The 26,501-nt window shown below is 44.3% G+C and overlaps 1 protein-coding gene across 1 annotated transcript in view; it reads right to left on the reverse strand.

Annotated features, from left to right (window-relative positions):
• Positions 1 to 26,501, reverse strand: part of LOC124719731 (pleckstrin homology domain-containing family G member 5) — a 283,840-nt gene that overhangs the window by 13,576 nt on the left and 243,763 nt on the right. The window contains exons 12-14 of the mRNA XM_047244933.1: positions 17,150 to 17,329; positions 14,174 to 14,493; positions 6,472 to 6,654 (exon numbers count right to left, since the gene is read on the reverse strand). Coding sequence (XP_047100889.1) covers positions 6,472 to 6,654; positions 14,174 to 14,493; positions 17,150 to 17,329 — 683 coding nt within the window. The remainder of the gene's footprint in view (positions 1 to 6,471; positions 6,655 to 14,173; positions 14,494 to 17,149; positions 17,330 to 26,501) is intronic.

Below are 26,501 nucleotides of genomic sequence, written 5' to 3' on the forward strand. Positions count from 1 at the left end.
CACGTTGTAGGTGTCACCACCGGCGCCAACCCTGTGTGAATGCTCTGAAAAGCTAATCGTTTGCATATCACAGCATCTTCTTCCTGTCGGATAAATTTCGCGACTGTAGCATGTCATCTTCGTGGTGTAGCAATTTTAATGGCCAGTAGTGTAATTCATGCGCAGTAGCAATTTGAGCAGCAGTTGGCACCTCAGTGACACAACGAACTGTTGGAAAATCTGTTAATTCAAGGACAGCTCCGACCCAGACACCTCGCAGCGTGCATTCCACTGTCCCAAATCACAGCCATTTGCGACTTCAGCGGTGTCAGGTGAGTGTTTACTCGAGGACAGGGTGGAGTTCTGTTGTGTTTTCTGATGTGGGCTACTTCTGCTTCAGTAACAGTTATTGCCATGTGTTGATTAGAAGAAGGCCGCTGATGGCCTGCAACCACCTGTGTGCATATTAGACACGCTGGACCTACACCTGGAGTTATGGTCTGGGGTGCAATTATGTTTGACAGTGGGAGCACTCTCGTGGCTATCCCACGCACTCTGATCGCAAATTTCTTCATAAATCTGGTGATTCGACCTATTGTGCTGCAATTCAATAACACTTTCCACAGTGTGTTTTCCAACAGGATAACGCTCGCCCACATACTGCTGTTGTAACCCAATATGCTCTACAGTGTGTCGACATGTCCCTTCGCCTGCTCGGCCACCAGATCTGTCTCCAACTGAGCACAATGGGACGACAACTCTAGCATCATTCACATCCACCATTAACTGCCCCTGAATTGACTGATCAACAGGCATGGACCTCCAGCCAACAATCTGACACTCGGAACCTGTACAATGCAATGGATGCTAGGTTTCATGCTTGCATTAAACATTCTGGGGGTTAAAACCTGTTAACAACATAGTATTTCACATTTTGAATGGCTTATCTCGCACTTACATCTACATCTACATCTACATACATACTCCGCAATCCACCATATGGTGCGTGGCGGAGGGTACCTCGTACCACAACTAGCATCTTCTCTCCCTGTTCCACTCCCAAACAGAATGAGGGAAAAATGACTGCCTATATGCCTCTGTTCGAGCCCTAATCTCTTATCTTTGTGGTATTTCCGCGAAATGTAAGTTGTCGGCAGTAAAATTGTACTGCAGTCAGCCTCAAGTGCTGGTTCGCTAAATTTCCTCAGTAGCGACTCACGAAAAGAACGCCTCCTTTCCTACAGAGACTCCCACCCGAGTTCCTGAAGCATTTCCATAACACTCGCGTGATGATCAAACCTACCAGTAACATATCTAGTAGCCCGCCTCTGAAGTGCTTCTATGTCCTCCCTCAATCCGATGCGATAGGGATCCCAAACGCTCGACCAGTACTCAAGAATAGGTCGTATCAGTGTTTTATAAGCGGTCTCCTTTACAGATGAACCACATCTTCCCAAAATTCTACCAATGAACCGAAGACGACTATCCGCCTTCCCCACAACTGCCATTACACACTTGTGCCACTTCATATCGCTCTGCAATGTTACGCCCAAATATTTAATCGACGTGGCTGTGTCAAGCGCTACGCCACTAATGGAGTGTTCAAACATTACAGGATTCTTTTTCCTATTCATCTGCATTAATTTACATTTATCTGTATTTAGAGTTAGCTGCGATTCTTTACACCATTCACAAATCCTGTCCAAGTCATCTTGTATCCTCCTACAGTCACTTAACAACTGGCGGATTTGGTGAAGATTTGGCCTCACCCGCGGGGTGCAAGCAGAGCTCTCTATTTGCTGCATCGTTCCCAGAGTGGATCGGGGTCCTTTCATTAATCTCGCAGTGTCAATCACTTAAATGTGTTACCAAGAGAAATGTATTCCCGACATTGCATTAATCAACATTAATTTTTTTTGGTGTTGTGTTTTTTTCCCAGCAGTGAATAATGGACTCATAACAAAGAACAGAATAGTATCAGAGTATCAGCAGTGAAGGACAGGAGAACTAGATCTGACAGTAAGAGTGTCGCGTCAGATGGGAATTATATTTTCGATTTTTTGAGCGGTTATGTTGGACAATATTTCTGTTTTAGTTCTGATACTAAAGAATAAACAAATATTGTATAATGTCTTTGTTCCTTATTCAAACTTCATTGTCATGTCAGAAGGTAACACAGACATCAACCTGTTACTCTGGACGAAACGAAGTAAATTGAGGTAAGTACACTGGACAAATATTTAGTCCCCCCCCCCAAGAGGACATGACACCAATACCATGTAATAAGGCCTCAAGCCTCGATAATGGCTACAATCCAAGGAGGAAGGGAGTCTGTCCATTTCTTCAGGTATGGTATATCCACCTGAAGTGACACACTGATCATGAGGTCCCACACAGCTACCAAATTCAGGGCTTATTGACTGCCACTATTCCACATAGTCGCACACACTTTCTACAGTATTAAAATCGGGCGATTTTGTAAGAGAACTGATGTGTGATTATATGCCCAAGCTTTCATCAAACTGGGAACATATGCACTGAGCCCTGTGAACATGGTCTTATCTTCCTGGGAGATGGCAGTGTCTATGGATAATTTATCAGGAATGTGTAGAGAAAAGGTGATTCCTTGGTAAGGAAAGTGATCAAATGAACATGTTGGTTCATGCTCAGGGTCACCTGAATGACTGGACCAAAATCATGGTAGGAAGAGCACACCCATTAACATGACAGAATACATTGTGGATTGAACTGCACCCTCCACGCACTGTGGATCAAATGCCTGACTGGGCAATCGGTGCTCCCTGCAATATTTGGAAGGAGGCGATTCGCGACTCATCTGTCCATACTACGTGGCTCCCCAGTCAGCCATTGTCCAGTACCTGTGTCGTCTGGCCCACTGAAGTTACAAAGATTTGTTTGCTGCTGTAGCCAAGTTGCCTTCGCAATAACTGCCTGGAAACTGGTTGAGATGGCTCTGCACTCAGTGAGAGCAGCAATTCCTGTTGGGTCTGAAACCAATTGTCACTGACAGTGCATGACATTCGTCTCTGGCCATTGTCCATTAGGTTCTTACACACATCAAAAAAAGTTTTGCATAACCCCGGTTCCCAGAACTCCTGAAGACAGGCGTTGACTGTGGACATTGTACCACAGACACAGTCCCTTTAACTGTTCAGAGATGTCACTAAACCTGCCCAAAGATGTAAACAATGCATGAGCCGGCCGTTGGGGCTGAGCGGTTCTAGGCTCTGCGGTCCGGAACCGTGCGACCGCTACGGTCGCAGGTTCGAATCCTGCATCGGGCGTGGATGTGTGTGATGTCCTTAGGTTAGTTAGGTGTAAGTAGTTCTAAGTCTAGGGGACTGATAACCTCAGATGTTAAGTCCCATAGCGCTGACAGCCATCGGGACCATTTTGAACCACGCATGAGCTGTGCCTATTAGACGGAGGGGTCCGACAGCCGATCAGTTCCAATCATTCCACCAGGAAAGATGTGTACGGCTCATGTTGTCTGTACTTCAACCATGCCTAGACGGTCGATACACCGGTTCGATCGCACCCTCATTTTTATTCTTTTGCAGGAAGGGCATCTCGGAGCGAAACGAAGTGACGTTGTTCGGACATGGAGGAGATACAGAGAGACAGGAACTGTCAATGACATGCCTCGCTCAGGCCGCCCGAGGGCTACTACTGCAGTGGATGACCGCTACCTACGGATTGTGGCTCGGAGGAACCCTGACAGCAACGCCACCATGTTGAATAATGCTTTTCGTGCAGCCACAGGACGTCGTATTACGACTCAAACTGTGTGCAATAGGCTGTTGCGCAACTTCACTCCCGACATCCATGGTGAGGTCCATCTTGTCGGCAGGTGGTGATCTAGGGTCTAGCATAGCTGCCTCTGGATCATGGGTTCCCAGGTTCGATTCCCGACCTGGTTGGGTATATTCTCTGCCTGGGGACTGGGTGTTTGTGTTGTCCTCGCCATTTCACCATCATCATTTGTGAGGGTGATTAGATTGGATTGTGAAAATAAAATGGACTGTGTAAAAATTGGGACTTTGTACGAGTGTTGGTGCCCATGCCGTTGAGCGCTCCACTAAACAAACATCATCACTGAGGTCCATCTTTGCAACCACAACACCATGAAGCGCAGTACAGATGGGACCACCAACATGCCAAATGGACCGCTTAGGATTGGTATCATGTTCTCTTCACTGATGAGTGTCATATATGCCTTCAACCAGACAATCATTGGAGACGTGTTTGGAGGCAACGTGGTCAGGCAGAACGCCTTAGATGCACTGTCCAACGAGTGCAGCAAGGTGGACGTTCCCTGCTGTTTTGGGGTGGCATTATGTGGGGCTGACGTATGCCACTAGTGGTCACGGAAGGCGCCATAACGGCTGTACGATATGTGAATGCTATCCTCTGACCGCTGGTGCAACCATATCGGCAACATATTGGCGAGGCATTCGCCTTCATGGATGACAATTCGCGTCCCCATCGTGCACATCTTGAGAATGACTTCCTTCATAATAACGACATCACTCGATTAGAGTGACCAGCATGTTCTCCAGACATGAACCCTAAGAACGTACCTGGGATAGATTGAAAAGGGCTGTTCATGGACGATGTGACCCACCAACCACTTAAGGGATCTACGCCGAATCACCATTGAGGAGTGGGACAATCTCGACCAACAGTGCCTTGGTGAACTTGTGGATAGTATGTGATGACGAATACAGGCATGCATCAGTGCAAGAGGACGTACTACTGGGTATTAGAAGTACTGGTGTGTACAGCAGTCTGGACCACAACCTCTGAAGGTCTTGCTGTAAGGTGGTACAACATGCAATGTGTGGTTTTCGTGAGCAATAAAAAGGACGGAAATGATTTTTATGTTAATCTCTATTTCGTCTGAAGGTTCCAGAACTCTTGGAACTGAGGTGATGCAAAACTTTTTTTGATGTGTGTATTACGACTACTGTTCTCACACTGTGTTACAGGGCTGTGACTGGTACGCAATTCCCTGTAGACACGCTGGGAAGTTTGCATTGATACACAAACAAATTGACCAATTTCATGCACATTCTGGTCACAGGCACATCTAAACACATTGACTCCTTTCTGCCAGGTGCATCTCCATCCAGGTCGACCCATTTTGCAGTTCTGATTCCACACAACCGACTGGCACATATTCGCCACTTGACTGCCATTAATTACTTAGGGTCACATGATCACCCAGTACCAATTCTACACCATCAACAGTGCTCTTTCAATGGGGGGGGGGGGGGGGTTACTAAGTCAAAGGAACGGCACACCATAAAGGAATTATCCGATTCATATGAAAATCGGTAGATGTGATGTACATGTATAGACAAATAAACGTTTACAATGTCAGAAAAGTTGAATGATTTATACAACAGAAAGAGCTTTACATGTTCATAACGCATTGGTCTGTCTCTGGCCCTTACACAAGCAATTCTTCAGACTGGCACTGATTGACAGAGTTGTTAAATATCCTCCTGAGGGATACCATGCAATTTCAGCCCAATTAGAGGGACAGATCGTCAAAATCCTGGAGTTTTTGGAGGATCCTACCCATAATGCTCCAAATATTTTCAATTAGGGAGAGATGCAGCGACCTTGCACGAGCACGAAAATAAGCAGTAGAAAATTTTGTCATGTGCAGCCTGGCATTACCTTCCTGAAATGTAAGCCCAGGGTGACTTTCCATGAAGGACAACAAAACAGGGCATAGACCATTGTCAACATACTGCTCTACTGTAAGGGTGCCACAGATGGCAAGAAATGCTATGAAAAGAAATGGCACCCCAGACCATCATTCCTGTCTGTCAGGCCGTATGGTGGGTGACAGTCAAGTTGGTATCCAACTGCAGTCCAGGGCATCTCCAAACACGTCTTCACCCTGGAATCTCATTGACTGTAGCAATATTGTCTTCATTGATGAGTCCTGCTTCGAACTGAGCCCCGATGACCAGTTAAGTCGTTGCCAGATCACTCGCCAATTGAGAACATGTGGAGCATTATGGGCAGGACCCTCCAACAAGCATAGGATTTTGATGATCTAAAGTGACAATTGGACAAAATTTGGCACAATGTCCCAGAGGAGGACACGGAACTCAGTTAGTGCCAAGCCAAATAACTGCTTGCATATGGGTCAGCAGTGGACAAATGGGATATTGAATTACTCAATTTGTAAAGCTCTCTCTCTTGAAAAAGTCATCCAGTTTTTCTGAAATTGTAATCATTTATTTGTCTATAATGTACATAACATCTAGCGATTTCTGTCCCATTCGGATAATTCCTTCATGTTGTTTTGTTTTCTGTCATAAAGTGTATTGTGCTCAATGAGTTTATATCCATGGAGTTGTGGTTATGGGTACATACCAATGGGGGCTCGATTAAATGCCAGAAAATAAATGAACACAGGCAGACCTGAAGGTGATGCACGGTCTCTGTCCTTACCTGCTATAAGTGGCACTTCGAGATCGGAGAATCGCTGTGGTGGTGGTGGCGTGTGCTGGAGCCCTATACTGCCCACACTGGCCACATGACCAGTCTTCACCAGTGGAGGGTTCCGAGACTGTGGCACCGGCGTTGCGCGCTGCAGAGACCCTCGGCACGGACTGGGAGGTGGATAGGACACACCTGTGGAATACCACCCAAACACTCTTAACATGTAATGCTGTTGGATATATTCTAATGCAGTGTAGAGATTTTTCAAGATAAATTTCTAGGATCGTTGATAGCAGGTCATTTACACTGTTGTTGTTGCTGTCATCTTCCTGTAGAAGCACTGAGGGAGTGATAAGATATTAATTAATTGCCATTGCTATCCTAGGGGCACAATATTTTGCACGCAACCAAATCAAGCCTTCCAATGAACTAGCTGCTGATTAGTGAGTACCGAAGTGTTCTGACAATTATGTACCACCTTCTCCATTTCTAGTTGTATCCAGTTTTCCCTCATAGCAATTGGGAAATCTTGGTATGCACATGAAAGTCTCTTTGTAAGCAATGACACTGAGCAAGGAGGCACAATGGGTAGCACACTGGATTTGCATTCGGGAGGATGGCGATTCAAACCCGCGTTCGGCCATCCTGATTTAGATTTTCTGTGATTTCTGTAAATCGTTTTAGGCTAATGGTTTCTTTGAAAGCACATGTCCGACCTCCTTCCCCATCCTTCCCTAATCTGATGGGGCCGATGACTTCACTGTTTGGCTCCGCCGCAAAGTCAACCAGCCAAACAAGCAAGGGCAGTCGGTTCATGAGAAGACCAGATGATGGCAATATTCTCATTTGGTGAGGTATTTAATTTCATAACTGTGCAGCCTTTTCCAGTCTGAGTCAATTAACATAAACGATTTGTGGGTGTACATCTAAAATTTTAAGGTAACTTTCACTGAATAAAACCTACGTTTCAGTCACAGTTGCCGTGGCCTCCTTTGGTCCTAATGGTGTTCTGTGTTGTCCAGGGTCCGTTTCTTTTCGTTGTTATACTGACATTATTGGTCTGTTGTACTGAAATTTATTGGAAAGCTTTGGTGTAGTTTCATACTGAGTAAAAAGCACCACTGCAGTTGTTTGGTTACTTTATTTAAAAAGCATGACCAGTTTTGCAACGTTAGTTACATCATCAGGTGAAGTCCTGAATAGGAAGAAACCGTGAAATAGTACCAGGAAATGACAACCTTGAACAAAAAGGAACATCAGATCATAGCTAAAAATGACTGAATGTAAGTAATATAAAGTGTGACAATGACCAATAATTACAGTTACAACATGATGCTGGAGTACAATATTGATGTTAAGCTTTCTCCCAATTCCTGGAATTTCGCTCCATTCTAAAAAAAACATGTGTCAACCCACGCAGACTAATGTAGAACGGGAGGGAATAGCTGATGACCTAACAAGGAATATAAATAAATAGTTAAAACACTGCATGGTGGATGGAAAACAGGAAGACAGGAGAAAACCACGCCTTGTACCAGTAGTATAAGTGGAGTGCAGGGCACTGACTTCAGACTAATGTAGGAACACATATTGGGCCGCTAACAGGTGGCCCATGCGCAGAAGGGGTAAGGCAGACTCCGAATGTGAGAAAAATGCCAGGAATTAGGCGCAAACGAGATTACAAAGTCAAATACTTGCAATAGAAAATATAGGTAGTGAAGGAAGATGTAGATGGCTTACCGTGGGAAATTATTAAATCTGTTTGAAAAAACTAAAAGCAGAGGGAGCCATAGAGCATCAAACCATAAAAGAAGCAAATATAAGGAGGAGACAAAAGAGGAGGCAAAGCAAAAACAGGTAATGGACTGTGTTATCCATTGAGATATTCAAAATTAGCTAAGTTCGATTATCTCAGTTCAAGTTGGGTTTTGAGTGTATGACTAGGTGATTGCTGTAAGACAAGGTAAGTCTCTTGTTAAAAACATTGCCTTTACGTTCCCTTTGCAATACTGAAAGGTTGGATGGAATACTGGTAACAGAGTGATACGTCTCAGAAAAATGGGTACACTGAGCTGGGTCAGCGCCTGATCCAGATAAATGTTCACTTGACCTGACCTCAAATGTCCTACCTGTCTGGCTGATATATTCGTACTGTCAGCCATTACCCATAATTCTGTAAACTTCCGGGGACTTAAGGAGACCATCCTTCATCTTTGCAGTATGTCAGAACCTCTATTATTCCTGGAAATGTAAGTAATGTTATGGAACTGGTCATGCTTTTTAAATGAAGTAGCTATACAGCTGCTGCGGTGCTTTCTTACTCAACATGAAGTGTTTTAGCTGTGGGTTTCTGATGAATAAACTTTTATGTTACTGTAGTTTGTTTCCTGTGTTGTAGCGAGTGGTCTATTACTGCTGTTGCTGTTGCCTATTACAATATGTGTCAAGATTAGCAGTTGTCAGCGAGTGGCATGTGGATTCTTGTCTTCCTCATAATGGGCATGGGGTGCCCAGTGCCATTTGTTCATCAGTCACACTCAGAGCTCAAGTTGTTTGTAAGGGCTGTTGGGCACTAATGGCTGGCAGTCAACAAGTGTAAGGCTGTCTTCTCTGTTCATGTTATTAGCATGCTTTAATAGTTCTATCGCCTCCTTGCTCTTGTGCTTGTAATGGTACTTGAATTGCGTAACCATTATGGTACCTCATCTGAACCTCTCGATACCAGTAATATTCTACTGTGTTTCTGTTAACTGAGACAACATTCAGATTTGATTTCATTAATGTAGAGGTACTTTGATACATCGATATGTTTATATTGCTGTGATACTATTCTTATGTGTATTCTTTCTTTTGTCACTATGATCTTTGACGTACTTGTAACTCTGATTTTTGGGCGCGTAAGTCAAGTCGTGGGCGTCATGTTGGAAAGACGAATATTGTCGTCAGCTTATAAAATGTGAACTTTAACAGTGGCTGTGAGGAAGATGTTTTCAAGTATGTTTTGTATTGTGAAGTGATGTTTTGTGTGTCACATGATATTGCAATTAAAAGGAAGTGTAACTTAAATTCGGAGTGCTGATTATTATTTACATCACCATTGTCCTGCTAAAGTGCAATCTTCAAGAATGGTTTGTGAAGCGCATCTACAAAACTTTTGAATATAGCAGAATAAAACATAGGCCTCTTTGCATCCGAGCTTGGACTCATATCCACCTAGATTTTCGACGATTGTGCCATGATTTTACGACGAGCCAGCGTGGGAAACACAAAAAGATGAGTGCCTAGTTTTTTGATTATTACATGAAATGACTTTATTAACTGTGCTCTAATGACACCTGCCACATAATATGACTGTTGTTGCCCGAAAATGCAGTATTTAGCAGCGAGAGCAACACCACAATCGTTATTAAATGCTGACCTTTGTTGTGGTAGGGTTGGTAGATGCTTCACCACTGCTTCACAGTTCTACACTGCTAGGAAAGTTACCAAGTTCTATTGGATTTTATTTTGCAAATGCAATCTTTCTGGTGTTCAGCCACTGCCGATCTCTCGTGATGCCCAACTGGGATGTTGCACTCCTGCTTCCAGATGCACACTACTACACTACTACTGGCCTTCCAGTTTTGCCAATGAAGTTCTCCAAATTCACAGCCCATCTTGTGTGAGTATATGCCCACAGTCTGCAGTGCATGTGTCTCGTATCTTATGAGGCATCACACGTCTTAGATCTTACAGACATTGTAAAGGAGTAACTCCAATTGCACCGTGGATGCCGCATCAGAGGCAAACAGGAATCTAGACCACATTCACTGATGACTGCAGGTAACAATAATTATTGTATGAAGCAACAGACAATATAATAAACCAGTCCAGTAAAGTTTCCCATCTGTTCCATTACAGCAGTCCAATAATATCACTGCCTTTAGAATTGTGATGTAATGTCGTTCTCGGTAGAGGTCCCATGGTGAAATAAAATAGACACTGGATCAAAACGTATGTCATTAATCGCAAGAGATGACCACTGCAGCCATCAATGACATATTTTACACTCTACCCCAAAAACTTTGATGCTACAATCCGCTCACCATAAGAATAAACCTGATGTAAACATTAAACTATGCATTCTTCCGCGTCTGCTCGAACCTCATTGGATTTCCGTTTCACGTGGGCCTGCAGCCAAGCTGTCTTGAGTATTGTCAAGTACGATAATAAGGGTTGCTTTTGCGCTGTGCGTTACGCGCACATCGACTGAGCGATAACAAGGGACAACAGCTTTAGCGGCGCATTTAACTCGGACAGGACTGGCCGGTCAGCTGGTACAGCTAGCCTGCAGTGGCGTGGCCAGCTGCAGTAGAAAGAGACGACCAGAGGAGCAACACAGCTTCAAACGTCATCTAATTTTTAAGCAGAATGAAATCTCCCACAATACGCTCCTTAGACGACTAGACGAAAACCACAACATGTTATCGTTTTTAGCTGACACACTATTGTAATTAAAAACAAGAATGATGAAAATTCCTGACTTAACCACACGGTAATTTTTCTGCATAGGCTGTATGTAACGTGAGAGAGTATTGAAGGATTTCACCGTATAGTTAAATACTGAAGCTACTGAAGTTGTATGGTAATCTCTTAGCTCCTTGCTTATTCGAATCCGAGAAATACATTTCAGTTCTGGAAGTGTCACCTGCTACGTTGATAACGGACCTATCAACAACAGAATCCACGAAGCCAACCAGGCGCCGCATTTTATCCTCTTTTATGACGAGCCGTTCTATATCCCGCCAGCGTTCGGCAGTGACGTGAAAAACCTGCGTGCGTTAAATAGTTCCAGTACGTCTGGCGGCTTAACAGTCTTGTCACTTCTCGGGCCAAATCCCGCAGCTTGGCTCCATATCAATTCTGTTGGGTTCATGTTGTAATGGCACAGCAGCAAAAGTAAAATTGTAGCATTTGTATGATGTGCTCAAGGCTGTTCAAAAATGGCTCTGAGCACTATGGGACTTAACATCTGTGGTCATCAGTCCCCTAGAACTTAGAACTACTTAAACCTAACTAACCTAAGGACATCACACACATCCATGCCCGAGGCACGATCCGAACCTGCGACCGTAGCAGTCACGCGGTTCCAAACTGAAGCGCCTAGAACCGCACGGCCACACCGGCCGGCTCTCAAGGCTGTGAAAATGATTGTTTTTCATGTTTCTACGATACTTATCTACCTCTGTGCTATAAAGCGATGGACATAGTTCAAATAAAGAGGATTTGGCTTTTCATTTTTACCTTAAAAATTAAACTCTTGTGTTTCCTTAATTTAAACAACTTTGATGAACAGTTTTTCATAAAACATCGATAATTAAGAATTTGTATTTGAAATGAAAACGGGAATTTCATGTCCAATATGTAATTAGAAACAAGAAGACGTGCGTTATTCATAAAATATGATGATGACTTTTATAAATACGAGATGTAGGTATTTCACAATGAACGAGAAAAAAATGATAATTGGGAGATTCGAACCAATGTGCGTATAACAAACAGTGTAAGATTTACATTCCATTATGCTACCGGTTTTTTTTTCCATTTTGTTCGTTGTTGATCGTTGCGTTTGTTCGTTGTTGATCGTTGCGTTTGTTCGTTGCGGACGTCACATGACATCCGGTCAAGTTAGTTTGTTGATCGTTTCACTCAGTTTTTTTAATTACAGAGGCCAACCGGCTCTCTGACCGAACACGCTGAGCTACCGTGCCGGCTGTGGCTGGGCCACACGTTCGATGTGGATTTGTTCATCAACTGCAGTGTACACAACGCTGGGAAAACTTCAGCCGATTATCTCCGTAAAATTATGAAAAACGTTAAGAACAACGTATTTTCATGCTGCACATTGACAGTGCGACAATCAGAGCATAACGCTGTATACGATTTTTGTAATAAAAACTACGGAGCTAAAGCGTGATTGAGAAAAACGTTGATGGTGGTTAATACATTTTAATATCGTAAAATCTGATTTAACGTAGATTAGATCAGATTAGATTACTTATTCATTGCATAGACCCATAAAAGAGGGAATCCTCCTGGGTGTGGAACATGTCAGATAAACACATTACAAAAATGTAACTTTTTCATTGATTTTAGTGATCCTCAGTCAATAAACAGTAAAATTATGCACATGAATTAAATTTGAGCTTCTAATATTTACAGGTTTAATACTTACATCTGCTTTCATTAAATCCATCATTCAGACATTTGCTAGTTTCTTGGCTATTACAACCAAGTATTGTAAAAAATTGAAATAAATTATTCATATCAGTGAACCTCAGTTAAGAATAGTCAGATTGTGTACAAGATTTAAAATTAAACTTCCACTATTTACAGAGTTAAGACTTACATCTGCTTTCTATACATCCATCATAAACACAGTAGGTAATTACTTGGCTGTTACAGCCAAGTATTGTCAAAAATTAAAGTATAATAAATTTTCATTAAAATGGTCAACTGGACTTGTTGAGAAACTTAGTAATAGTATATCTAATACATAAGTAGGACCTACTTACAAGGGAACCTCCCCATCGCACCCCCCTCAGATTTAGTTGTAAGTTGGCACAGTGGATAGGCCTTGAAAAACTGAACACAGATCAAGCGAGAAAACAGGAAGAAGTTGTGTGGAACTATGTAAAAAATATGCAAAATATACAAACTGAGTAGTCCATGCGCAAGATAGGCAACATAAAGGATAGTATGAACTCAGGAGTGCCGTGTTTCCGAGGTTAGCGTGAGCAGCTGCGGAACGAGAGGTCCTTGGTTCAAGTCTTCCCTTATGTGAAAAGTTTAATTTTTTATTTTCGCAAAGTTATGATCTGTCCGCTCGTTCATTGACGTCTCTGTTCGCTGTAATAAGTTTAGTGTCTGTGTTTTGCGACTGCGCTGCAAAACCGTGCGATTAGTAGACGAAAGGACGTGCCTCTCTAATGGGAACCGAAAACATTTGGTCGCAAGGTCATAGGTCAACCGATTCCTCCACAGGAAAACACGTGTGATATATTCTATACGACAATGGTGACGGCATGTACGTCACATGACAGGAATATGTTGTCGACCCACCTAACTTGTACACTTGGCGAATGGGTAAAAAGATTCTTCTACCTTGCCCGATTTAGGTTTTCTTGTGGATGTTTCGATGTTTGTTTAGGTGTAGCGTCCCCATACTATGGCGCAGTTACCTCGCATCGAACGGACGGACGGACAGATAATAATTGTATGAAAATAAAAATTTAAACTTTTCACTCGAGAGAAGACTTGAAGACTTGAACGAAGGACCTCTCGTTGCGCAGCTGCTCACGCTAACCACGGGACCACGGCGCTCCTGAGCTCAGACTGTCCTTGAAGTTGCCTATCTTGCTCATAGACTGCTCAGTTTGTATATTTCGTTTGTTTTTTTCATAGTTCCACACAACTTCTTCCTGTTTTCTCGCTTGATCTGTGTTCAGTTTTTCAAGGCCTATCCACTGTGCCAACTTATATCTAAATCTGAAGGGGGTGCGATGGGGAGGTTCCCTTGTTAGAAGAGCTTAACTACACGAGAGTATATGTGCTACGGCTTCTGACCAATCATCGCGTTTGTGTTTGTTTACATCAGGTTTATTCTTATGATGAATGGAGAATTAATTTCTGAAGTTGATCATTACGCTTTGAATGCCTAGACGTGGCTCACCTCTGTGTCCGGGGCTGAGCAGGTGTTGTGGCTGGGCGTGCCGCTGCTTCCGGATGGCCCCGTGGCCCTGTCCCGGCACCAGGAGGAGTGAAGCCGGTGGGCTCTGGCCCAGAACTGGGGAGCCACCGGTGGTGGCAGGTCCAGCTGCAGCCGGCGACGACCTGGGCGTGGGCGTGACACTGCGCGAGGCCAGCACCGTGTCCGTGCCCCGGCTGGAGCTCAGGGTCAGGTTGGGCAGCGACTGGCCCAGCCCCGACTGGAAGCTGGGCGGCTGCAGCAGGCACAGCGAGCTAGGAGTCGGCGACAGCAGGCGGGACCTCCTGTGGTCGAGAGAGAAACATATCAGCCTGCCAGCCAAATATGTGTGGACCATGTTACCTGGTGGAGCGCCAAGGTTGGTATGATAGTTTAAGTAGTAAAAAGGGTAGAAGGGATGTCCCACAACAAGTATGTTCAAATAGCTGCCAAGTGGTGTGATGGGCAAGAGGTGTTTCAGACTAAAGAAGGCTACAATGCTGAATGGACCTACCCATACTCGACGATGGGATGATGAGATTGCTACTTCTATTTTGGCACCAAAAGTGCAAGGCAAACATCCTGGATGAAGGAAGGGTAAGTTCCAACTGGGTGTTCAGTGTTAGGTTGAGCAGAATGTGGTCCTACCCATTTGGAAGGTAGAGGGGTCATATAGGTGTCGTTGTTTGGACAACACAGACAGCACAATTAGTCTACTGGCAAAAGAAATATTAATGGTTCAAATGGCTCTGAGCACTATGGGACTTAACATCTATGGTCATCAGTCCCCTAGAACTTAGAACTACTTAAACCTAACTAACCTAAGGACACACACACATCCATGCCCGAGGCAGGATTCGAACCTGCAACCGTAGCGGTCACGCGGTTCCAGACTGAAGTGCCTAGAACCGCAAGGCCACACCGGCTAGCTAAAAATATTGATATTCAAGTGCTGTTTATTGTTAGGCTCACAAGCAAGTGGTCCTACTAAAATTGGTAGATTGGGTGCTGAGGTATGTAGAATGGTTTTCATGGCAATGAGGGCAGATGGAAACTCTGGACCAAATACGAATGAGATTCAGCTGATTACCAAGTGTTTGGTTGCATAGAACACACACAAAGACAAAGCTGAAAGGCAGTGTGCGTGTTTGTGTGTGTGTGTGTGTGTGTGTGTGTGTGTGTGTGTGTGTGTGTGCGCAAAATTTCTCATTATAAGTAGGGAACGAATTTACTTCCTTGTTCACTAGCTGAGAATCATTTCGCATTGAACGCAGCTGGTCCTACACAAGCTGCAAGGCAGGTATGGTACAGCAGTTTAGGCAGCAAGGAGTACAGAAAAAACGTCCTGGACAAAGGTGAGATGAGTTTTAACTGCTTGGGCTGTTTCGGGCTGCGGGTGGTCCAACAGGGAAAATGTAGTAAGAAAAAGGAGAGCTGAATGTAAGAGTGTCTCCCAAGCTTCTAGTAACAAGTAAGGAAAAGATTTATCTTCTTTGTGAACTGCTGAAAATTATATTGAGCGCAAGTAGATCCTACATAACGTGGAAAGTAGAGTTCTAAGGTTGGCATAATAGTTTAGGTAGTAAAAAGGTAGGAGGGATGTCCTACAACAAGGTTGTTCAAATGGCTGCCAAATGGTATGATGGGCAACAGGTGTTTCAGCCTAAACAAGGGTATAGAGCTGAATGGCAGGGACTGTGTGCTAAACTCCTGTAATAAGTTGGGGATCGAGGCTAAGAATTTGCTGTGTTTCATATTGGCCAAGCTGGTTCAAAATGGTTCAAATGGCTCTGAGCACTATCAGACTTAAACTTCTGAGGTTATCAGTCCCCTAGAACTTAGAACTACTTAAACCTAACTAACGTAAGGACATCACACACATCCATGCCCGAGCCAGGATTCGAACCAGCGACCGTAGCTGTTGTGCGGTTCCAGACTGCAGTGCCTAGAACCGCTCGGCCACACCGGCCGGACAAGCTGGTCCTGCTCAAACTTGAAGGCTGGGGTCTGAGACAGCTATAGTGGTTTGGGTTCCAGGGACAAATGGAAGAAACTCCTCAGTGAAGCGTGGTAGGTAGATATGTCACTGTATGTGTTAACTAGAGACACAGTTATGGCTACAGCCTGTAAGGGCAGCGTCTTGAAATGGTACATGCAGTTTCTAAGGAGGAATGATTGTGCCTGGCCAGGCAGGGTTGGTGTGGTAGACGAGTACCTGAAATTTGGTTAATCCAAGCATCTATTGTGTCCAGTTCAGTCACCAGCTAAGTCTGACTGAACATTTGTGGAACACTTGAGGCTGAACGTGAGAGCCCTAAATCGACAGACCACTGCTGACCTTCAAAGGAATTTGCCCAACAATGCCACGTATTACCATAAGCCATGTTGGTGAGCCATTTTACATCTCATACCTCCATGTGAGGCTGTCACACCACACAACGGCATTCTTTATGGCAGGTTGTTCTGGTTCCAGTACCTGTCAGTGAGCAGCCTGGAGCCCACAGGCACAGCTAGGTAGGGATGGGCAAACAGCTGATATGTGGGCAGTCTTACAACCAGCAGTCGATTGCACATGGGCAATGTTGGACAAGTGGTTCATATATGTGCAGAATGTGTATAATAGGGCTGTCTATACATTGTAGTTGTGACTGCCCATGAGCTATCTTAGTGACACCCAGGCATGCCTGCACCCTATGGGGCAACGCTGGAACAGCCTGCTCTATCAGATGTCATATAGGTTAGGGCTTCCTGCTGCCAAATGACCCTCAGTTCCACAGTCAGTTTCCCAGTATACCTTGTAACTTTACCACTGTGCCACATTGTTCCCACAGCACCTTTTAGTGTACACAAGCCTTATGTTTTCTCTACCTCAAATATCCCTTAACGTATGGACACAAGAGTATGCCAAACAGTGGACAGATTCAGTATTAACCTGATGGTGTTGATTCTAGCATGACTGACCTGTCAGTCCTGGGTGAGGTGGCCTGCCTGGAGTCTCCAGTGGCTGTCGTGGAATGGGGCATCAGCAGGCCCTCGTCAGAGCTGACACTGGAGCCACGGTTGATGTCCACGCTGGCCTCACGAGACTGTGACTGGGATGCGCTGCTCAGCGAAGATGCCTCGTTCATCTCCAGTGAGCTGCTGCAAATGCAATGCATGATGTCAGGAAAAAGTCCTTAGTCAACATTTCTACGAACCAGCTAACATTACAACTCTCCTGAGCCCTAAAGAGAATGGCGAAGGGGTGGATCAAAAAGTGCAATAGGTCATTGGACTTCACGCAAATTTAACTCTTGTGATTTACAACATGCTATAAACAAAGCACCCCATTCTGACTTCCCCTTACACTTCACAACCTAACCCTTCTGACCACTTACTTATGACTCGATAGAAATACAGCATTAGTTGCGATGGGCTGTGAACAGGAAATAGTTCAGCTGGATACGGGAAATCGTTCAAGACAATGGCATGGAAATTTGTCTGTACAGCAGTGCAAGGGAATTTTGTATCTTTCAGTTCCCAGAGCTAATTGTATGTGACTAATAGCCTGATCAAATAAATAGTCACTGTACTAAACGAGATGAATTGTAGCTCTCTGAAGTATCTCGCCTTCATACAGTTGTTGGTACAGACGAGAGTAACAACTTTTCTGAGCATTCAGTAGACACGATAAAATCTTCTGAGATATCTATATATCAACTTTTCGATAAACCGTCTGAGTGATAATGATCATGATGATGACTCGGAGGTTAAATATCGATTCTTTCGATAAATCGAAGTTTCAGAAAGTTGTTATTTCAGAAAAAAGGTTTCTACATTTGAGACAGGAATACGAGGTGTGGCTAGAAAAAAACCGGACTAGTACTGGTGAAACAATAAAACGAATGCAATAAGGCTGAAAGTCGCGTGGCCTGTCACGTGACTCTCGCTCCGCCTACTGCTCGAGTTTCATCTGCCTCCTGTACTCAGTCTGCCCGTGGCGTCTGTTTTAAGTAGTTGACGTTTTGTCTGTGCGTCGGGAAATGTTGAGTGTACAGAAAGAACAGCGTGTTAACATCAAATTTTGTTTCAAACTAGGAAAATCTGCAAGTGAAACGTTTGTAATGTTACAACAAGTGTACGGCGATGATTGTTTATCGCGAACACAAGTGTTTGAGTGGTTTAAACGATTTAAAGATGGCCGCGAAGACACCAGTGATGACACTCGCACTGGTAGACCATTGTCAGCAAAAACTGATGCAAACATTGAAAAAATCGGTAAACTTGTTCGACAAGATCGCCGTTTAACAATCAGAGCAATGTCTGAGTTAACAGGAGTTGACAAGGAAAGTGTTAGGCAGATTCTTCATGAAAGTTTCAACATGAACAAAGTGTGTTCAAAAATGGTTCCAAAGTGTCTCACAATTGAACAGAAGGAACGCCGAAGAATGATTTGTTCTGACATCCTGGAAAACATTGAAAGTGATCCCACCTTCTTACAAAATCGATGCATTGGAAAACTCCTGGTTCTCCACGACAAAAAAAAAGCACGAATGTCAAAATCGAAATTCAAGGCAATGATGATTGTTTTTTTGACATCAAAGGGATTGTGCACATTGATTGGGTACCAGAGGGACAAACAGTGAATCAGCATTACTACATTAGCGTCCTGGCTACCCTACGTGAGCGAGTACGGAGAAAACGGAACGATTTGTGGAGAAAAAAGTCATGGATCCTTCACCAAGACAATGCCCCAGCTCACAGTGCGTTGTCAGTGAAGACGTTTTTGGCAAAACACAACATTTCCATCTCAGATTATGCACCCTACTCACCTGATTTGGCCCCCTGTGACTTTTTTCTTTTCCCTAAAGTCAAGTCAGCTTTGAAAGGAACTAGATTTGAGACTGTTGAAGCAGTAAAAGAAAAAGCGACGGAAGTAATGTATGGACTTACCGAAAATGATCTGCAGCATTGCTATGAACAGTGGAAAATACGTATGGAGCGGTGTAGAGACCGAGGAGGAGAGTACATTGAAGGAGATAACATGAAATTGTAAATAATTGTAAATAAATGTTTTTTCCAGCATCAGTCCGGTTTCTTTCTAGCCGCACCTCGTATGCTGTTATGTAAAACTGTTAAATTAAATGTCTGCCATTGTTTGCAGTGGTTCACGTCTCACTACTAGATACCTTGCACTGATTGCTGAGATATCCACTGGAGGTGTTCGCACTCACACATCTAGAATATATGCATGATGGTGCCACAGTTTCTTACTCTGGAGCAAAAGCAGAACCGTGTGTTGTGTGCCACTGTTGGCTAAGGTGTGTTATGGATGAGTGTGATGATGCATGATGGTCAAACACTATCTCTGGAGATGAAATGTGGGTGTATTGTCGTGACCCATAAATGAACCGGGGATGCACAGAACAGCTGCAATATTGCGAGCCACCCTCGATAGAAGTGCATACACTAGTCTGCGAATAAGGCTATGGTCATCACATTCTTCGATTACAAAGGCAAGATGTACATACACAGCTTATCAAGATGCCCAACAGTGACTGCAGCATACCTACAGTCAAGTACTTACACAACTGATGAAAGATCAGATTACTGAGTAGAGGAAAGAACTTGTTGGTCAGTGCAAGCTTTTTGCGATAATGTCAGTTCCCAAGTTGCTCAAATTGTGGTGAAGTTTTTGACCAGCAAAGGCATTTATACGTTTCCCATCCACCTCACAATTTTGACCTGGCACCCTGCAAAATTTTTGCTGTACCCAACAGCAAAAAAGAACCTTTAGGGATGTCACTTTGACAATGAAACTCTGGCAATGAAAGCTATTGAGGCGAATTTGAAATGCAAGACAAAGAATTGCCTTCATCACATTTTCCAGGAGTGGCAGTCAAGATGGGACAAGTGCATTGGATTGGGTGGGAATTTGATGAAAAAAAAAGCGTCTTCACCTCTGCATTACTACTGGAACCTACACAAACCTGACCTGTTGACTGTGTCCGTGTGTTGGTCTCCCAATACAGTTTTTACTACTACACTTCCCTCCATTACCAAACTAAAGATTTTTTATGCTTCAGAATTTGTCTTATCACTCGAGCCCTTCTTCGAATCATTATGTGCCACAAATTTCTTTTCTCCCCAGTTACAGTCAATGCCTTCTCATTAGTTATTCTTTCTATTCATTTACTTTTCAGTGTTCTCTTAGAGCATCACATTTCATAAGCTTCTATTCCCTTCTTCTCTGAACTGGCTGTACAAGGCTATATTCCATACAAAGACCTAACATTTAAATTAAAATACCATATTGTCAAATTTCTCTTTTTAGGGAATGCTTCTTGTTATTGTTAGTCTCCATTTTATATCCATTCTACTTCAGCCATCATCAGTTACTTTAATGCCCAAATAGCAAAAACATCTATTACTTTCGGTATCTCATTTCCTTACCTAATTCCTTCAGAATTGCCGAATGCACTATAGCTACATTCCATTATCTTGTTTTAGTTTTATGATTATTTATCATACAACCTCCATTGAAGACACTATCCATTCCTTTCATCTCCTCCGTTGAGCCCTTTGTCATCTCTCATGGAATAACATCATAGGCAAACCTCAAAATGTTTATTTATTCTCCCTGAATTGTAATTCGATTTCCAAATTTCTCCTTCGCTTCATTTACAGCTAATCAATGTACTGACTCCATTACACTGGGAATAGCTGGCAACCTTTCCCTTTCATCGCCTCCAAGGCTTAAAACTGCAGTCTTGTTTCTGTACAAGCTGTATTTTAAGGCTACCACCTTCATAACTCTAAAGTGTGTATTCTTGTCAACAATGCAAAAAGTTTCCTCTAAATCTACTAATGCTATGCATGTAGGTTTAGTTTTCTCAACAGTATCTTCCAAGTTCAGTCATTAGCATTTCCTCACATTTCCATACCGAGCGAAATGGCACAGTGGTTAGCACATTGTGAGCGCATTCAGGAGGACAATGGTTGAAACCTGCATCCAGCCATCCTGATTTAGGTTTTCCGTGATTTCCGTAAATTGCTTCAAGCAAATGCCGGAATGGTTCCTTTGAAAGGGTATAACCGACTTCTTTCATATCCTTCACCAAGCTGACAGAACCAATGACCTCACAGTTTGGTCCCCTCCCCCAAATCGATGAATCACCCATGTTTTCCTACATTTCTCCCGAACCCAAAGTGACCTGCCCTGATACCACCAGTGTTTCCATTGTTCTCCGATGACCTCACCGTTTGGTCCCCTCCCCCAAATCAATGAATCACCCATGTTTTAATACATTTCTCGAGAACCCAAAGTGACCTGCCCTGAGGTCTGACACCACCAGTGTTTCCATTGTTCCCCGATGACCTCACCGTTTGGTCCCCTCCCCCAAATCAATGAATCACCCATGTTCTCCTACATTTCTCGAGAACCCAAAGTGACCTGCCCTGAGGTCTGACACCACCAGTGTTTCCATTGTACTCCGATGACCTCACCGTTTGGTCCCCTCCCCCAAACCAATGAATCACCCATGTTTTCCTACATTTCTCGAGAACCCAAAGTGACCTGCCCTGAGGTCTGATACCACCAGTGTTTCCATTGTTCTCCGATGACCTCACCGTTTGGTCCCCTCCCCCAAATCAATGAATCACCCATGTTTTCCTACATTTCTCGAGAACCCAAAGTGACCTGCCCTGAGGTCTGACACCACCAGTGTTTCCATTGTACTCCGATGACCTCACCGTTTGGTCCCCTCCCCCAAATCAATGAATCACCCATGTTTCCCTACATTTCACGAGAACCCAAAGTGACCTGCCCTGAGTTCTGACACCACCAGTGTTTCCATTGTTCTCCGATGACCTCACCGTTTGGTCCCCTCCCCCAAATCAATGAATCACCCATGTTTTCCTACATTTCTCGAGCACCCAAAGTGACCTGCCCTGAGGTCTGATGCCACCAGTGTTTCCATTGTTCTCCGATGACCTCACCATTTGGTCCCCTCCCCCAAATCAATGAATCACCCATGTTTTCCTACATTTCTCGAGAACACAAAGTGATCTGCCCTGAGGTCTGATACCACCAGTGTTTCCATTGTTGTCCGATGACCTCACCATTTGGTCCCCTCCCCCAAATCAATGACTCACCCATGTTTTCCTACATTTCTCCGGAACCCAAAGTGAACTGCCCTGAGGTCTGATACCACCAGTGTTTCCATTGTTCTCCGATGACCTCACCATTTGGCCCCCTCCCCCAAATCAATGAATCACCCATGTTTTCCTACATTTCTTGAGAACTCAAAGTGACCTTCCCTGAGGTCCGATACCACCAGTGTTTCCATTGTTCTCCGATGACCTCACCGTTTGGTCCTCTCCCCCAAATCAATGAATCACCCATGTATTCCTACATTACTCGAGAACCCAAAGTGACCTGCCTGAGGTCTGGTACCACCAGTGTTTCCATTGTTCTCCGATGACCTCACCATTTGGTTCCCTCCCCCAAATCAATGAATCAGCCATGTTTTCCTACATTTTTCCGGAACCCAAAGTGACCTGCCTGAGGTCTGATACCACCAGTGTTTCCATTGTTCTCCGATGACCTCACCATTTGGTCCTCTCCCTCAAATCAATGAATCACCCATGTTTTCCTACATTTCTCTAGAACCCAAAGTGACCTGCCCTGAGGTCTGATACCACCAGTGTTTCCATTGTTCTCCGATGACCTCACCGTTTGGCCCCCTGCCCCAAATCAATGAATCACCCATGTTTTTCTACATTTCTTGAGAACCCAAAGTGACCTTCCCTGAGGTCTGATACCACCAGTGTTTCCATTGTTCTCAGATGACCTCACCGTTTGGTCCTCTCCCCGAAATCAATGAATCACCCAAGTTTTCCTACATTTCTCGAGAACCCAAAGTGACCTACCCTGAAGTCTGACACCACCAGTGTTTCCATTGTTCTCCGATGACCTCACCGTTTGGTCCCCTCCCCCAAATCAATGAATCACCCATGTTTTCCTACATTTCTCGAGAACCCAAAGTGACCTGCCCTGAGGTCTGACACCACCAGTGTTTCCATTGTTCTCCGATGACCTCACCGTTTGGTCCCCTCCCCCAAATCAATGAATCACCCATGTTTTCCTACATTTTTTGAGAACCCAAAGCTACCTGCCTGAGGTCTGATACCACCAGAGTTTCCATTGTTCTCCGATGACCTCACCATTTGGTCCCCTCCCCCAAATCAATGAATCACCCATGTTTTCCTACAATTCTCAAGAACCCAAAGTGACCTGCCTGAGGTCTGATACCACCAGTGTTTCCATTGTTCTCCGATGACCTCACCATTTGGTCCCCTCCCCCAAATAAATGAATCAACCATGTTTTCCTACATTTCTCCGGAACCCAAAGTGACCTGCCCTGAGGTCTGATACCACCAGTGTTTCCATTGTTCTCCGATGACCTCACCATTTGGTCCCCTCCCCAAAAATAAATGAACCACCCATGTTTTCCTACATTTCTCGATAACCCAAAGTGACTTGCCCTGAGGTCTGATACCACCAGTGTTTCCATTGTTCTCCGATGACCTCACCATTTGGTCCCCTCCCCCAAAATAAATGAACCACCCATGTTTTCCTACATTTCTCGAGAACCCAAAGTGACCTGCCCTGAGGTCTGATACCACCAGTGTTTCCATTGTTGTCCGATGACCTCACCATTTGGTCCCCTCTCCCAAATAAATGAATCACCCATGTTTTCCTACATTTCTCTGGAACCCAAAGTGACGTTCCCTGAGGTCTGATACCACCAGTGTTTCCATTGTTCTCCAATGACCTCACCATTTGGTCCCCTCCCCCAAAATAAATGAACCATCCATGTTTTCCTACATTTCTCGAGAACCCAAAGTGACCTGCCCTGAGGTCTGATACCACCAATGTTTCCATTGTTCTCCGATGACCTCACCGTTTGGTCCCCTCCCCCACATCAATGAATCACCCATGTTTTCCTACATTTCTCCAGAACCCAAAGTGACCTTCCCTGAGGTCTGACACCACCAGTGTTCAATTGTTCTGTATGAATGTGACATACAAATCGGAATGGCTTTTCCATGAGCGGATTTCCCATCGCATGTATGGACACTGTTATGTCTCATATACATTGCAAGGAGACTCATCAAGATATCTAGAAGTAACTTCAGGCATACCACAGGGAAGTGTGTTGAGACCCTTATTGCGTTCCTTTTGAATAGTAACAAGCTTGCAGACTATACTGTCAGTAACCTCAGACTTTTTGCAGATATGCATAAAGAAGTACTTTCTAAAAAAGTCTGCACATATATTTAGTCAGATCTTGATAAGATTTCATACTGCTACGCTATTTTGTCGAAAGTCGACATGTTGAGAAACGTGGCTGTTGTACTTAAGCTTTATATTTTATATAAAAAACAGCTACCAGCCACATGTAGGGTTTAAAAAGGTTTATTCTCTTCAGACCATGACCAGTTTCGGATTTTTCTTTACAAATCCATCTTCAGATGGCAGATTACAAGCGTTCTTGGTTGGACCTAGTTTTGTTTGTGTTATTCGTTTGCTGCAGAGCTGTGTAGTTCTGCCTGACGAAATATTCGTGCGTTTATGTTTTCGATCGCCAGCTCTATGTACCTTGGGGCTACAAATAAGCTTTAATCAGAATATCGGTGTTTCCTGTCGGTTCGGAGGCTTCCGAACAACGGCGCGGTGACGAGAGGATGTCGAACCCGACGTCGGCTCTCTGGAGGCTGCTGTCTAGGAGGCCGGACAGCAGTGGGTAGGGAGAAAGGGCCACCGAAGCGGCACCGCGGTCCTGAAAAGCCACCCCACCACTGCCGTAATACCTGTCAGCTGTGGACTACACGCGCAGGTACAATCCACTCAGCCTCCGGAAGTACACAAAGCATTTCCTTCCCCATCCCCAGTTGACAGCAGTATACCTCTTGTATAGATAAAATTCAGGGGCCAGACCCCTGATCTGCAACACGTCTTTACATCCTGTGTGCTTCAAAGAGCCTTTCAGATACAAAAATTTTGCGGGACATTTTTGTATCTGAAACGCTCTTTGAAGCGGGACATCTGCGATCCATCTGAGAATACTGGTCATGTGTGTGATATCCATACCTAATAGGACTAACAAGGACTATTGAATGTCCACAGAAAAGGACAGCACGTATGGTCGCTGGTTAGTTGACCTTTGGGAGAGTGTCTCAGAAATACTGGAGAAACTGACCTGGCAGACACTATAATGTGAAAGCTTACTTACAAAGTTCCAGGAACTGGCTTTAAATAGTTACTTTAGGAATAGACTACAGTCCCATACACATTGCTCGCATAGGTACCATCAGGGCAAAACATACTAATTACAGAAGTTCATAATTTAAGCAATCATTCTATCGGTGCTCCCTACGTGAATCAAATGGGGAGAAGGTCTAATCACTTCTCTGTGGCGTCCAGAGAATGGATGTAGATGTACACTACTAGAAATTAAAATTGCTGCACCAAGAACATATGCAGATGATAAACGGGCATTCATTGGACAAATTTATTATACTAGAACTGACATGTTATTACATTTTCACGCAATTTGGGTGCATAGATCCTGAGAAATCAGTACCCAGAACAACCACCTCTGGCCGTAATAGTGGCCTCGATACGCCTGGACATTGAGTCAAACAGAGCTCAGATGGCGTGTACAGGTACAGCTGCCCATGCAGCTTCAACAAGATACCACAGCTCATCAAGAGTGGTAACTGGCGTATTGTGACGAGCCAGTTGCTCGGCCATCATTGACCAGACGTTTTCAATTGGTGTGAGAGCTGGAGAATGTGCTGGTTAGGGCAGCAGTCGAACATTTTCTGTGTCCAGAAAGGCCCGTACAGGACCTGCAACTTGCGGTCGTGCATTATCCTGCTGAAATGTAGAGTTTCGCAGCGATGGAATGAAGGGTAGAGCCACGGGTCGTAACACATCTGAAATGTAACGTCGACTGTTCAAAGTGCCGTCAATGCGAACGAGAGGTGACCGAGACGTGTAACCAATGGCACCCCATACCATCAAGCCGGGTGATACGCCATTATTGCGATGACGAATACACGCTTCCAATGTGCGTTCACCACGATGTCGCCAAACACGGATGCGACCATCATGATGCTGTAAACAGAACGTTTTGCCATTCGTGCACCCAGGTTCGTCGTCGAGTACACCATCGCAGGCTCTCCTGTCTGTGATGCAGCGTCAAGGGTAACTGCAGCCACGGTCTCCGAGTCCATGCCGCTGCAATCGTAGTCGAACTGTTCGTGC

The sequence above is a fragment of the Schistocerca piceifrons genome, chromosome 11, assembly GCF_021461385.2.
Source record: "Schistocerca piceifrons isolate TAMUIC-IGC-003096 chromosome 11, iqSchPice1.1, whole genome shotgun sequence".
Taxonomy (NCBI): Eukaryota; Metazoa; Arthropoda; class Insecta; order Orthoptera; family Acrididae; genus Schistocerca; species Schistocerca piceifrons.